Source organism: Lynx canadensis, chromosome C1 (assembly GCF_007474595.2).
Source record: "Lynx canadensis isolate LIC74 chromosome C1, mLynCan4.pri.v2, whole genome shotgun sequence".
Taxonomy (NCBI): domain Eukaryota; kingdom Metazoa; phylum Chordata; class Mammalia; order Carnivora; family Felidae; genus Lynx; species Lynx canadensis.
Genome location: NC_044310.1, coordinates 10597213 through 10611891, shown reverse-complemented (window position 1 = coordinate 10611891; position 14679 = coordinate 10597213). Strand labels below are relative to the sequence as shown.

Here is a 14679-nt window from a genome sequence, read left to right as displayed (position 1 = left end):
CTGGCAAATAGATCTCCACAAGCGTTTGTTAAATAGACAAGCGAGTGGGGTATGATTTTACGAAGACTGAAGAGATTTCCGTTGAGCAAAAACTAACCTGGTGTGGGTAGTAACGGATCTGGGTCAAGTTCCAACGGTGAGACCCGCAAGCGGCAAGATCCTCTTGGCGCCGTCGGTTTCCCCAACTGTAAAGCCAGGCTCACTCTACCTGTGTCACGGGGTTGTTCGGAGGTTACCAGAAAACGAAGATGTGTGGAGGGCTCGGCACGGGGCTAATAACCCCAGGAGGTCCCGGATGAGGCTTGCTAAATCGGAGTGAAAGGTGCCATCCCTGTTCCCTACCCGCTTCGCCTGTGTTTCAGTCGAGGCCAGCGAAGCCCCCGCTTTGTCCGTGCCTGATCAAACATCAGCGGAGCCGCTCTTACAGGAAGGACCTTACCCCCACCCCCGAGGTCTCTGAGGCCAGGAAGCGTCCCCTGGGGAGTCGACCAGGGCCGAGGAGAATCATGGTCGGGGCCCCTGTCAGACTGGGCCCACGTCCACGCCCTCTGGGGCCAGTGCTCACCCGCCGAGCAAGGGTCCCTGCAACTCTGAAGAAAACCCCTCCCATCCGCGCACAGCGAAGCTCTCCTCCCAGGACAGAGGCCACGGCTCCAAGCAGAATTTAATGGGGTCTCGGGCAACGCCATTTGAAAGGCAGCTCGAGAACGTGGCTTTTCTCACACCGGGTCCGTTCGTGCCCCTTTCAGCCGATCTATCCCCAAACCCTTCCTGGGAAGGGAGTGAGGGGTCACGTAAGGCAGGGGCTCAAGGTCTGCAGCCCTTGCTCATACCTCGAACACAGCCTCTGCGGCCGCTGAGACCGCTGGCGTCTCCCAGGGCCGCAGGGTGGTCACGGAACCCTGGAGGGAACAAGGAAGGACAGGAAAAGAAGCTCCTGGCCTGTGTGGCCGAGACCCGCCTTTATTCCCTGGAACAACTTCCCCCAGCCAAGACTGGGAACGCGTGCCCAGATCCTGGCACAGGTCTCCCCCGCTCTCCGAAAGCGAGCGTTCCTATGAAACCCGGGGCGAGCCAAAATGACGTAAGGCAAAGAGGCAACTGCCATTAACTTGTGTGGAAAACTTTGTGAGCGTGCCCGGACCCCCAAAAGTAACCTCTCTTCTCTCAGGTTTTTCTGATACCTTAGGACACAGCTTGCTAGTGGATGCACAACACAAATGGAGACAAAGCATAGATGCTCCCAGATGTGGTTCAAAGGCTGAGATGCTGCACGGAGTCCCCGGGCAAGGAGCTGGGTGGGGCCAGCACTGGCTGCCTGGGGTGCGTGCTGCCCCTGTAGGGGCTCGCTGCAAAACAAACGCCCAACGCTATTTTTGCCTTTCGTCTTTTTTTTTTTTTTTTTGGTAAAAGTGGAAATCCTCTTTGGATTTCTTCCAGTTAGTGAAACCAGGTACTAATGTGGGTCGTATGCAAACTTTCTAAAAGGCGAGGGGGGGCTCCGGTATCTCAAGGGGCCTCTGATTTGCTTCCACATCCAGAACTCTCCTCTTTCCTTACTTCCTCTGCCCCCAACGCCTGAAGAAATCAACGAAGTATCCGCTAAGGATCTGCAAAGAATAGAGGTTTGGAAACCAGACTCAGCGGAGACCAAGCCTTGGTCCAAAACTACCATCCAGGAGATCGCAGAAAAATTCCTTAATCTCTCTCACCGCCCATGCCGCAGACGGGGAAACTGAGGCTAATAAACACCACCCATCTAGCAGAGCTGTTGGGAGATTAGTGAGTTCATCCAGGCAAAGCGATTAGAAGAGATCAGGGGCGCTGGCGGGGGGGCTCAGGTCAGTTAAGCCTCTGACTTTTGATTTCTGCTTAGGTTATGATTTCACAGTTTGTGAGATCAAACCCTGCATCAGGCTCTGGGCTGACAGCGTGGAGCCTGCTTGGGATTCTGTCTTCCTCTCTCTCCGTCCCTCCCCTGCTCACTCTCAAAATAAACAAACATGAAGAAGAAGAAGCAGAAGAAGAGAGTCCGGCACATTCCAAGTGCTAAATAAATATCAGCTGCAATGGTTACTACTCAAAAGCAACCCACCCCAGTTGTACCTCAGTCATCCCACCTGTAAAATGGGTGCATACAGTTTCTTTTTTCTGAATGAAAGCGGTTGGGCTCTGTACCTGCTTCGAGAACCCGTACCAGGGTATGTAGGGGTGAGTCCAAGAGGGTGTCTGTGAATTTCCAAACAAACGAGTCTTTCGGTTTTTTCCCAGAATAAATGGAAGATTTCCATAACTAGAACACTAATTGTAGTAAAATCTACTGAGAATTGAACCCGAAGTGTGGGACAACAGTCAGAAGGGCCCTTGTTGGGGGAAGGGGTGGTGGAGATTCGGGGCGGACCTGACTTTCCAACTCACAGAGGGACGACTCAGGGTGAAAATCCGCAGACGAGGACATCAGTGCCTCAGGTACAGAGGCTGATAAAAAGCAAAAGAGCCAAAGGACAAAGTGGCTGCAATACGTTGTCAGTCACCAGGGCCCCGACCCGAGGGCAGAGGTCCTGGAAATGATTCCATTTACAATGCTCTCTGGGGCAGAACCACAGAAACAGCTGCAACGAGCCCACCTCTCTATATCCACAGCCCAGTGGAGTCCCCACCCGACGTGAGCTGGGCATGGCCATGTGACGTGCTCTGGCCAATGAGACATCAGCAAACATGACTCATAAAAAGGACTTCGGGTCCACTGGGCGGCTCAGTCGGTTAAGCATCTGACTTTGGCTCAGGTCAGGATCTCGCGGTTCACAAGATCAAGCCCCGCGTTGGGCTCTGTGCTGACAGCTCAGGGCCTGGAGCCTGCTTCGGATTCTGGGTCTCTGTTCCTCCCCCTCCTGTACTCTCTTTCTCAAAAATAAATAAAACATTAAAAAGTAAATAAATGGGTCTCTCCCTCTCTGTCCCTCCCCCTGTACTCTGTCTCTTTCCCCAAAATAAATAAAACATTAAAAAGGTAAAGAAATAAAAATAAAATGACTTGTAAAGTGCCTGTTACCGTACCAGATAGGCTATGATGCTGACAATGAAGGAAGGTGGGGACACAGGGACTCTGCAGCATTTCTGCACATCTCAGACACAAGAATACTTATTTCTAGAAGCAAAAATATTTATTTTTAATATGTTATTTTATTTTAATAAATTTAAACTTATGTATAAATATTTATTTTTATTTATTATAATTTTTTAATTACTCGTGCATTCGGGCTTGTGCCCTTTTTAGGAATCCAGCCACCGTGTGAACAGCAAAACCCCTGGAGACAAATGGCCCAGCCAACAGCTGCAACAGAACAGCAAAGATTCTGGGCGCTTCTTCTGCCTGACCATAAATTGTTTTCAACTGGATCAAATTTGGAGCCTAAGATGCCTTCAAATCTGTTAACAATAGTTAAAAGTGGTCAGTAGTCTATCAGGAAGACCTTTTGTCTTCCTTTTGTAGAGTTGAAACTCTCTGGAAACTTCCGCTAAGTCCTAAGACTCAGCAGCTAAGAGGCTTCCGTGTCGGGGCTGTGGGTCAGAGGCGCTGGCTCCGGGTGTGCCCCTGCAGGAGCCCCAGCGGCCACCAGGCTGGATCTGGGGCCCAAGAGATGTGGTAGTGTTGTGCACACGACTTCCGGAAGAGGAACACACACGTTCAATCCAGGGTGATGAGGTGCCCAGAGGATGAACACGTCTTGAAGGAAGGAACGAAACAGAGCATGGAGTGTGCACATGGGAAGGGAAGCAGGAAACGTCAGGTTGCTTTTCCAACCCACATGGCGATAGGGAGACAAGGATGTGTGTGAGGAGCAGGGGGGCAGAGCCATCCCGGCATCGATGACACACCATTCTACCCTACTCCACCCCACCGTCTGCAGGCCTGGTTACATTTGCAATGGCAGCCAGGGCATGGCCACGCCCACTGGGAATGTAAAGGGCACCGTGTCCCCTCCTGCCCCAGGTCTGAGACAGTCTCTGTGCCCTAGAACTCTCCGAAGCAGGAACATCTGTGGCACACAAGCTTATCTACACGTCTGGTTGCATTGGAAGAAAAGTTATTCGACTAAGTTGCACTGAGTGTTTTGTGGGTTCTAGGCACGTCACTGGTTCTGGGCAGGACCTGGGTCCGATTTGCCCCTGAATTCTGAGCCATCAGCACAGGTCCTAGTGTGGGGAGGTTTTCAGTTTGTTGAATAAGTGAATTAAACAAGGCTCAGTTCTTTCTAAGAGCTTGGTCCAGGGCAAGGAAAGGAAAAGGCCCCATTCTGAGGCCGGGAAAAGGTCCCAACAGGCCTTACTCCTGCGGAAGAGGAGAAACTCAGGCATCGTTTCTCCTCACTTGATGGTTACCTGCTTTGTTGAGCTAACGAGGCCAGCTCTGTGCTGGGTGCCGTGACCTTCGGGAGCCTGGCAGGCGTCCCTCACTACACGCTAAGTCCCAGACAGGAGACCGACGTCCCTCACTACACGCTAAGTCCCGGACAGGAGACCGACGTCCCTCACTACACGCTAAGTCCCGGACAGGAGACCGACGTCCCTCACTACACGCTAAGTCCCGGACAGGAGACCGACGTCCCTCACTACACGCTAAGTCCCGGACAGGAGACCGACGTCCCTCACTACACGCTAAGTCCCGGACAGGAGACCGACGTCCCTCACTACACGCTAAGTCCCGGACAGGAGACCGACGTCCCTCACTACACGCTAAGTCCCGGACAGGAGACCGACGTCCCTCACTACACGCTAAGTCCCGGACAGGAGACCGACGTCCCTCACTACACGCTAAGTCCCGGACAGGAGACTACAGTCCCGACAAGGAGACCGTCCCTCACTACACGCTAAGTTCCCGGACAGGAACCGACTCCCTCACTACACGCTAAGTCCCGGACAGACCGACGTCCCTCACTACACGCTAATCCCGGACAGGAGACCGACGTCCCTCACTACACGCTAATCCCGGACAGGAGACCGACGTCCCTCACTACACGCTAAGTCCCGGACAGGAGACCGACGTCCCTCACTACACGCTAAGTCCCGGACAGGAGACCGACGTCCCTCACTACACCTAAGTCCCGGACAGGAGACCGACGTCCCTCACTACACGCTAAGTCCCGACAGGAGACCGACGTCCCTCACTACACGCTAAGTCCCGGACAGGAGACCGACGTCCCTCACTACACCTAAGTCCCGGACAGGAGACCGACGTCCCTCACTACACGCTAAGTCCCGGACAGGAGACCGACGTCCCTCACTACACGCTAAGTCCCGGACAGGAGACCGACGTCCCTCACTACACGCTAAGTCCCGGACAGGAGACCGACGTCCCTCACTACACGCTAAGTCCCGTACAGGAGACCGACGCCCCTCACTACACGCTAAGTCCCGGACAGGAGACCGACGTCCCTCACTACGCGCTAAGTCCCGGACAGGAGACCGACGTCCCTCACTACACGCTAAGTCCCGGACAGGAGACCGACGTCCCTCACTACACGCTAAGTCCCGGACAGGAGACCGACGTCCCTCACTACACGCTAAGTCCCGGACAGGAGACCGACGTCCCTCACTACACGCTAAGTCCCGGACAGGAGACCGACGTCCCTCACTACACGCTAAGTCCCGGACAGGAGACCGACGTCCCTCACTACACGCTAAGTCCCGACAGGAGACCGACGTCCCTCACTACACGCTAAGTCCCGGACAGGAACCGACTCCCTCACTACACGCTAAGTCCCGACAGGAGACCGACGTCCTCACTACACGCTAAGTCCCGGACAGGAGACCGACGTCCCTCACTACACGCTAAGTCCCGGACAGGAGACCGACGTCCCTCACTACACGCTAAGTCCCAGACAGAGACCGACGTCCCTCACTACACGCTAAGTCCCAGATAGGGTCCTTCTCACTTCCTCCTCCTGCTCTAACAAACTACTACAAATTTAGTAGCTTAAAGCCATACATATTTTTTGTCTTCTAGTTCTCGAGTCAGAAATCCGCAATGGGTCTTGGGGGGCTAAAATCTAGGAAACGTTCCTTCCGGAGGCTCTCGGGGAGAGTCTGTTTCCTGGCCTTTTCCAGCCTCTACAGGTGCCCCCCCCATTCCTGGGCTCGTGGCCCCTGCCTCCGTCTACAAAGCCGGCAATGTGGGTTGAAATCCTCACACTGAGTCTCTGTTCTGTCATCACACTTCCTTCCCTCTTTCTTACCTTCCTTCTGCCCCTCTTCTACTTTGGAAGACCCTTGTGACTACACTGGGCTCACTGGAGAACCCTGGGAACCCCCCATCTCAAGGACATCTAATGAACAACCTTGATTCCCCTTTGCTGCATAACCTAACATATTTCACATGTTCTATGAATTAGGATGCAGGCATTTTGGGGTGGGGGCATGATCCTGACCACCACGGCCCTGAACTGCCAGACAGAGAAGGTCCAGGAAGATTTCTGGAGGAAAGGAGGTGACCCAGGAACCATAGGTACTTAATCACACACGTGTATGTCCTCATGCCTGAGAGCGAGAGAGGAGATGGCAAAGGCTGGGCAAGGGTGGGAAAGGGACATGGGGACACACTAGAATACCCCCTTCTGATATTGTCTCCTGCCCAAAACTTCCCCGGTCCCCTAACTTCTGAGCATGCCCCCCGAGGTTCTCCACGATCATCTCTTACCACTCCCTCCCTCCTGCAAAGCCTTGACACAGGCTTCCCTTCCCAGCCCACACACAGACTGGTCTTCCTGCCTCTGCTTAAGCTGTTTCCCCTGCATGAGTACCCTCTCTGTCCCTGCCAGCATCCCCTAAGGGCAGAAGTCCACCCTGCCGAAGTCCAAACCTGGCTCGAACCAGTACTGCGCATACTCCTGGCACACTCACGGCGCACCTCCTGGGCTTGTTGGGGAGACTAAATGAGCTAAAGTTCTGGAGTATGTAGCATAAACACATTGCTCAGAAATGCTAGCTGTCGCCACTACCACCAGCAATATCATTTCAGGGGATCAATGAGGGAAACTATTTTCATAATAATGCTACGATGCTATTTGCCTTTTTTACTGTGTATTTTCACCATTGGTACGAAAGCAACGCAGAGTAAAATGCTGACCATCTTAGCAGAAATCCAGGCAGAGGCATCAAACCATATTAGTCGTTATGTTCTTGACACCATGTACTTGTTCTTGAAAGAACAAACAAACAAACAAACGGGGAGGGCACAGTTTTGCTTCCGAATGTCCTTGATGAAGCAGTAAGAATTATTAATTTTATTAAAACTTGATCCCAAATACATATTTTTTTTTAAATGGAGGCACATTGAAAGCTCTTTTGCTGCATATCAAAGAACAAAGGCTATCTTGACGAAAGACATTTGTGTGACCATTTGAGTTGCAAGCTAAACTAGCCACTTTTGCCACAGAATACCACGTGTACTTGACAGACAAGTGACTAATGTATTAACCGAGGTACCTGGCAAACTACTAAGTCCACAAATGAACTAAGTGAGCCTGTTCCTTCTGAGAAACAACTGACCGTATTGGTTGTCGATGATAAAATTTGAGCTCCCGAACAAAAGTGAGAATTTCGGCAGATGTGATGTGCCACCATGCCAACAGCTTCTCAAGACTTAAAGACTTTTCTGATATGAGTGGTGATGTTAACAAATGTGACTTTTTGGTGATGGATAATGAAGTATGTCATCACTGAGAAGATGTGATCATTCAGGTGATGCATTGCTCAAGTGATCAATGGTAGGGGCGCCTGGACGGCTCAGTGGGTTGAGTGTCCGTCAACTCAACTCATGATCGCACGGTTCATGAGTTTGAGCCCCACGTCGGGCTCACTGCTGCCAGGGCAGAGCCCACTTCAGATCTTCTGTCCCCCTTTCTCTCTGCCCCCACTCTGCTCATGCTCCTCCCCTCAAAAATGATAAACTTTATTTTTAAAAAGTGATCAATATAGATGCTAAAAAAGTCATGTGTGGGTACAGTATCGCTTCAAAGGGCAGACGAGACCATGGCTATGTTGACTGCAACAGAACACAAAACCCTCACCAGAGAAAGTCTGAGATTGCACACAGCAGCAAATCTCTCAGATACTACCATCTAGTGAGTTTTAGTATGCCAACAAATTTACTAATACCTACAATCACCTCATAAGGCAATTAATACCCTCCTCCCTTTTCCTATTATCTGTTTGCCGCCAGATACTCAACTCAAAACAACAAATCACCGTAGCCTGGCTGAAGGAGCAGGTATGAGAATTTGGCAGTCTTCTGGAAAGTCTGACGTTAAAAAGCTTTTGCAAAAATGTAAAACGCTGCTGCTCTCCTCACTCAAGTAGCTTTGTCTGGGAAAATATAAGTATTTTTCATTAAAAATTTTAAATTTATGTTAACACGTAATGGTTTCACTGCTGTTGTTTAAAATACTTACGGAGACTTAAACCGGTTCTCAGCTTTATTTCTAGAATGGTAAACACCTACAGAACTACACCACATAAATAAGAGCTCCTTTGGGGCACCTGGGTGGCTCAGTTGGTTAAGCGTTGACTTTGGGTCAGGTCATGATCTCGTAGTTCGTGAGTTCGAGCCCCACGTTGGGCTCTGCGCTGACAGCTCAGAGTCTGGAGCCTGCTTTCGGATTCTGTGTCTCCCTCTCTCTCTGCCCCTCCCCTGCTCGAGCTCTGTCTCTCTCTCTCCTCTCTCTCTCAAAAATAAATACACATTTACAAAAAAAAATTTTTTTAAAAAGACCTCTTCGGGTCTCAATTTTGTAAAGAGTGTAAAGTGGTCTGGAGACCAGGAAGTTTGAGAAATGTTGTCTTAAGAAAATAAACTGATTTACAAACCCAGATCTTTAGTGCAGCGGTATATAATGACAAAAACAAAGAGAAAAAAGTGGAAACAACTTAGTGTCCAATAATCAGGAAGTGGCTAAATTATGGGGCCTCCATTTGCTAGAACATTACGTAGTCTTACAAATTATGCTTTCAAAGAGTATTTATTGCGAGAAAATGCTCAACATACTCGACACACCATTAAAAAAGGGCAGAAGCAAATTTTCATGGTCATGTTTCTTGTAATGCCTTGATTCTCAGGGGGAATCAATGGAACTGAGAGGGGAGGCTGGGGAAATTGACAGACACCCCAAAGGGGCCCCATGAGCCGCAAGCTCACTGCACTGTAGGGCTGGAGGACCCCGGTTATGTTAAACACACAATAATGCCATTCTTTGTTGAACGATCATTCTCGACTTCTGCCTTTACACACACAGCGAGACCGAACTCCTAAACCTGACATTCCAGACTCATCCCCAAAGGAACCAAGGAATCTTCTAAACCCTGTTCTCCCCGAACGTGGCCCTTTGCTTTGCTTTGCTTTGTGCACTGGAACCCCGGGCTGGTGTTTCCGGTGTTTGCTGAGTTCCTCAATCCTCTCACCTTCTGGAAAAATTCTGGTTCTCATCCAACCCCCAGGCAAAGACGGGGGCAGGTAGGCAGGGAACTGCCAGGGTGGAAGTCTTTGGGGGCTTTGTGTTTTCCCACTGCAGGGACGCCGGCTGTTAACAAGCGTCACCCAACATCTGCTGCTTACTTGCTTTGCGCATTTATTCTCATTCTCCTCATTATGGGCATATAATCCCTTTTCATGCTCCAGCCTCCTTCTGCCCACATCTGTCTGCAATTTACTCACCACGTGCTGTGGCTGGGGAGAAAGTGTCTTATTTATGACTTTGGAGAATGCCGGCAGGATGCTTGGGCCGGCTGAAGGTGCCCACTGCTTTTGGGAACCACCGCGACCTTGAGCTTCGGTGGGCTCAGGGGGGTCTAAGGTCCGGGCCACCCCTAACGGAATCAGGGGACCAACATCTTCAGGCAGATCTGAGGTGTGCCAAGCCCCCTCTCGTCCGGTAATCACTAAGTATTTGCACTAACAGTACTAGGCACTGGGCCAAGCACTTTATATCTCATTTAATCCTGATGACAAGTGATCTTGTCCTCTTTCTTTGAAGTAGCTACTATTATTGGCCCCAATTATAAGAGAAACAGCTTTGGTTTTGTTACCCTCAGCAAGAGAACTATATAGTTCAGAGAGGTTAGGGAATTTGGCCCGAGGTCACGCAGCTAGTAAGTTAGGTTAGAGCTGGGATTCAAGCCCAGATCTGACTCCAGAGTCTGCTGTCCCCTTTCCTGAGCTACGAAGGCCTCCTGTTGCTCTCAGTCCACCGGACTGAATTCCCCAGAGGGAAGAAGAGGGATGCTCCTGCAGGGGACAGTTTCTTGACTCTGCTTGTGATTAGCTCTATAACCTTGACCAAGTTACTTAACCATTCTGACCTCATTCAGGTGTCTCCATCTGGGAAAGGGGGTTGATACCCCCTGGTAGGGTTGGGGTGAGGGACTGATCCAGTGCTGGCACACAGTAGGTGCTCAAGAAGGCTTTCCTGTCATGAATACTGACAAGCCCTTGTTGTTGAGATTGCTGTTGACAAGGGAGCCACTCCCTCCGGCAGATCTCCACGCCTGTGCGTGACTTCTGGTGATGGATAAGACGCCTTACAGCACAGAGTTAGGGAAGATAACGTTTGTAATGTTTATATAATATATAAATGTTTATTTATTTTTGAGAGAAGAGAGAGAGAGAGAGAGAGAGAGAGAGAGGACAAGTAGGGGAGGGGCAGAGAGAGGGAGACAGAGGATCCGAAGCGGCTCCTCGCTGACAGCAGAGAGCCCGACGTGGGGCTCGAACCCGTGAATCGGGAGGATCGTGACCTGAGCCGAAGTCGGGACGCCTAACCAACTGAGCCACCAGGTGTCCCAAGCACGCACATCTTAACAGGCAGCTCTCCACCCTCACAGACATTGCCTCAGTCCTCAGACCAGGAACGAGGTCTGGAGAGGGCAGACTGTCTGTCCCATGAGCTGGGGAATTGTGGGTAAATGAGCTTCTGCTTAGCCCCCTGCCCATTCCTTTGGACCGAGAAACACCCCCCCCATCCCCAGACGGGGTCCAGAAGGGCAAATATGGGTGAGAATTCTTTCCCTGGTCCAAGGACGTGGAAGCAGGCTTCCCCGTCCCTAGACATAAATACTGGCAAAGGTGGCTGGGGACTGCGTCCACGGTAGTCCCAACCTACTCCACAGGGTCACAGCACTCAGGGAGAACCAAAGGACACCAGCTCGCCCACCCGAGGCCCCGAGGCACTTCCTCAGGGAGATTTCCTGTCAGGAGACCCCCGGAAGCTCGAAGCTTGCACAGATCTGCCCAGACTCCTGGATGGCTGCACAGACAGCAATGCGTACGTGCCCGGCACGATGACTTCCCAATCGCCCAGCATCGGCTGGACCACAGCACATCCCACCGGCCCCTCTCTGGCCTGAAGACACCACCGGAACACTGAGTGGCCCCGCCGGAAGCATTACCCAGCAGGAAATGGTTCACCTGTCTTTATGAGTAACATGTATTGCTGAAAGAATTCACAGGGGGCTGTGCACCCTCAAAGATGATTCTCCAGACTTCCTGCGGGACATCAGTGGGACGCTGGACAGACAGCCTGCTTGGCCAGTGTGCCAATGTTCTGCTGCTCATAGCCCAGCTCCGGGCAGGGAAACCCACTACGACAGAGCCGACTGACTGGCCTGCAAAACCCACCTTCCCGCCCCTGCTTCCCTCCCAGTTAGCCCAGTGGGTGGGCCAGGGACGCCCAGGTAGACCCTACGTTCCCCAGCTCTCCCTGAAGGCGGGCATGGCCGTTATCACCAAGCTCTTGCCAAAGGGAACGTCTGCCCCTCGATTTTGGCTCTTTCCCTGGATCTCCCCCAGGCCGAGGGGGGGGCAGAGATACCCGCAGCCTAAAATGCTCCACTTGATGGTTATGGAAGACAGAGACAAATTCTTTAAGCCACTCCGTTTTGGAATGTCTTTGCTATAGCAGCCTGAATTCAACCTAAGTAATGAAACCACTTTGGCTTCAAAAATGAAGTTTTCAGGGTATTTATCATTCTAGTAAAATGGCACATGGAAAGCAGGTTGCCAAGTTTACTGCTTCCCCCCACCACCCCGGCCCTGCCCAGGAGAATCAGAGACAGTAAGGGGGCTCCAAAAGCCATTTTCTGCCCTGGGTTACGGGTCCGAGGTCTCCACGCACTGTTAGAGGATGACTTCAACCTTGCTCGAATAACCTGTTGAGACCCCCTCCCAAGCCCCAAAGAGCGCGGGCAGGTGGCCCCCAGGAGTGATGGGTATGCCAGCCCCTAGTGTCCCAGGCCAGCTCTAGGGAGAGCGGGCTGCACACGTGGGACCGCTGGTTTCCTCCTTCCCTAAAGCGGCTTCTGGCTGGCCGCGTGGTGCTTACAGGTGGCCCGGCTCAGCCAGAAAGCACCACACTCTCTCCCACCTCCTCTCTCGTCTCCTCGGAGAGAACACTGGACACCGCACTTCTCAGAGGGGAGCCCCCTCCAGGCCGACCACGGGAGAAGGGCCCCGAGCCCCCCGAGAGACCACCACGTTGAACGAGAGCGAACGTGGTGGACGGACGCCTCCTCCAGCAGAGGATTCAGCGCATCTACACCGTCCCGTGAGGGGAGGTGCTTAAGGACCTCGAGAATGGCGGGAAAGAGGAGACCCAGCTGCTGGGTCCACATCCTGATCTAGCAGAGACGCCCGCCTGCCGTTCAGCCATCAGAGGGAGGTGGCCTGGACGGCCACTATGGAGAGCAGGTGGCGGTCACCCAGAGGGATGGAGTGACATAAGCCTCCAACACTGCGACAGGCAGACATCTACTGAAAAGGGGACAGGGCGGCCTCAGCTGGGGGTCTAGGCGCTGGGAGACCCCCGTGTCCGCGCCACTCCCCCCTGCAGAGGCAGGACCCTGGCTCCTCGGCGCCCCCGTGGCCCAAGCCTGAGCCCCAGGCGAGGGAAGGGAGGGAACTGCCACCGACTAGTCACTTACCCTGCAAGGCTTCTTTGGCTCTGGCTAGCTCCTGCTCCTTCTGGGCCAGCTGGACCCTGAGCTCGGTGGCTGACAGGACCTCGGAGGACTTGCCACCCTGCGACTCCTCCAGGTCCTTCGTCAACATCTCCTTCATCTGGCGGAGAAGGTGGACTTCCTCCTGGAGCCGGGACACTTCTTCCCGCAGGAGCACTAGGGGAGAAGGGCACACGGTTAGAGGCAGGGGACACTGGCTCGTGCTCGCTCACTTTCTCTGGGGACGCTTCCAAGGTGCTTTGGCTTTTCCTGTTTGCTCTGCATTCGAGGCCCTTCCTACGTGTGTGCTGGGAAGAAAACCTCAAAGCCACTGGCTTTGTTCCAAGAGGCCCTGCCCCAGCCCTGCGCCCCATGTCCACCTGCAGAGCAGGCCTGGTGGGAGCCCCCCTCACCCCCTGCCACATTCTCTAGGGCTCTCTGGTGCTGCCGTCCCTGCACTGAGAGCATCCACTCCGACGGCCGACATCGACTTCCCTCCAAAAGGCAGGAACAAGCATGAGGACGAAGAGCCGACAGGAGCCACGAGCCTGCAGCCTGCCGAGTTGACCTTTAGATGCTCTATCTCATTTAATCCCACCAAAAAAGCCCTCCTGAGGCGGCTACCAGCCTCGCCCCCATTTCACAGATTAGGGAGTTGAGGCTCGGAGAGATTAAGTAACTCCCCAAGGTCAGAAAGTCAGCGGGTAGCAGAGCTGGGATTCGAACCCAGACATGGCCAACTCCAGGGCCTGAGCTCCCAGTCTGACGCTCAGGGAACAGTCCCCGAAAGGCACACTCGAGGGGTGTCGCGGAACATGGGGTCTCCAGGAACCCAGCCCCGTGCAGACACAGGACTTCGGCATTCACGGCCGAACGTGCGGGAGAACGGGGCCAAGCGGGCGCCGACGGCGGTGACCCCAGGGGCGGGGGTTTCCACGCCACCCAAACCCCACCCCATATCCACGAGGGCGAGAACGTGGTGTCCCCTCGGGGGGCGGGGGCCTTGGGAGGCCCCGTGAGTCCTGCAGGCCAGCTCAGCCCTGCAGGTGGACGGATACCCTCGCACCCAGGTCTGCTCGCCTGAAGCAGCAGCAGACCCCGAGCCGCGGAGGGTGCGGAAGGCGGGGTCAAGCAGCCTCACTGGCCGCCCGCGCCCCTGCCGCACCCTGTAAGGGAGCCAGCCTCGGGTCGGGGTGCTCACCCCATGGTTTTGTAAAAAGAGATTAAAAAACGTTGTTTTTGGATGTTTCTTTCTTTTCGGGGCGCGGGGAGGGAGGGGGACAGAGGATCTGAAGCGGGCTCTGCGCGGACAGCAGCGAGCCCCCACGTGGGGCTCGACCTCACGAACCACCACATCGTGACCCGGCCGTTAGTCGGACGCTCAACTGACCCAGCCGCCCGGGTCGAGCCGCCCCGGGGGAGATTTTGAATTCTTCTTGGGAGCCGGCCCTTGACAACATGGCCCTGAACTCACGCATGGCGCCCCCTCCTTCCCGCCCTCCCGCCACCCCCCGGTCCCTCTCTTTGCAACATGCCAAGCTGTCCCCGGTTTCAGGGCCTGTGCCCCTGCAGCGGCCTCCACCCAGAGCGCCCTTTTCCCCTTGTTCTCGCTGCGGCTGCTTCCTCACCACCACACAGGCCTTCCCCCCCACCCCCCCCCCCCCCGCACCACCTCCTCAGGGAGGCCCTCTTGGC

At 53.6% G+C, this 14679-nt stretch overlaps 1 protein-coding gene across 1 annotated transcript in view; it reads right to left on the bottom strand.

Annotated features, from left to right (window-relative positions):
- The window catches only part of LOC115520765 (kazrin), a 113822-nt gene that overhangs the window by 64902 nt on the left and 34241 nt on the right, over nucleotides 1-14679 (bottom strand). Inside the window, 1 exon segment of the mRNA XM_032594196.1 lies at nucleotides 12970-13161. Within this exon segment, the coding sequence (XP_032450087.1) occupies nucleotides 12970-13161 (192 nt within the window).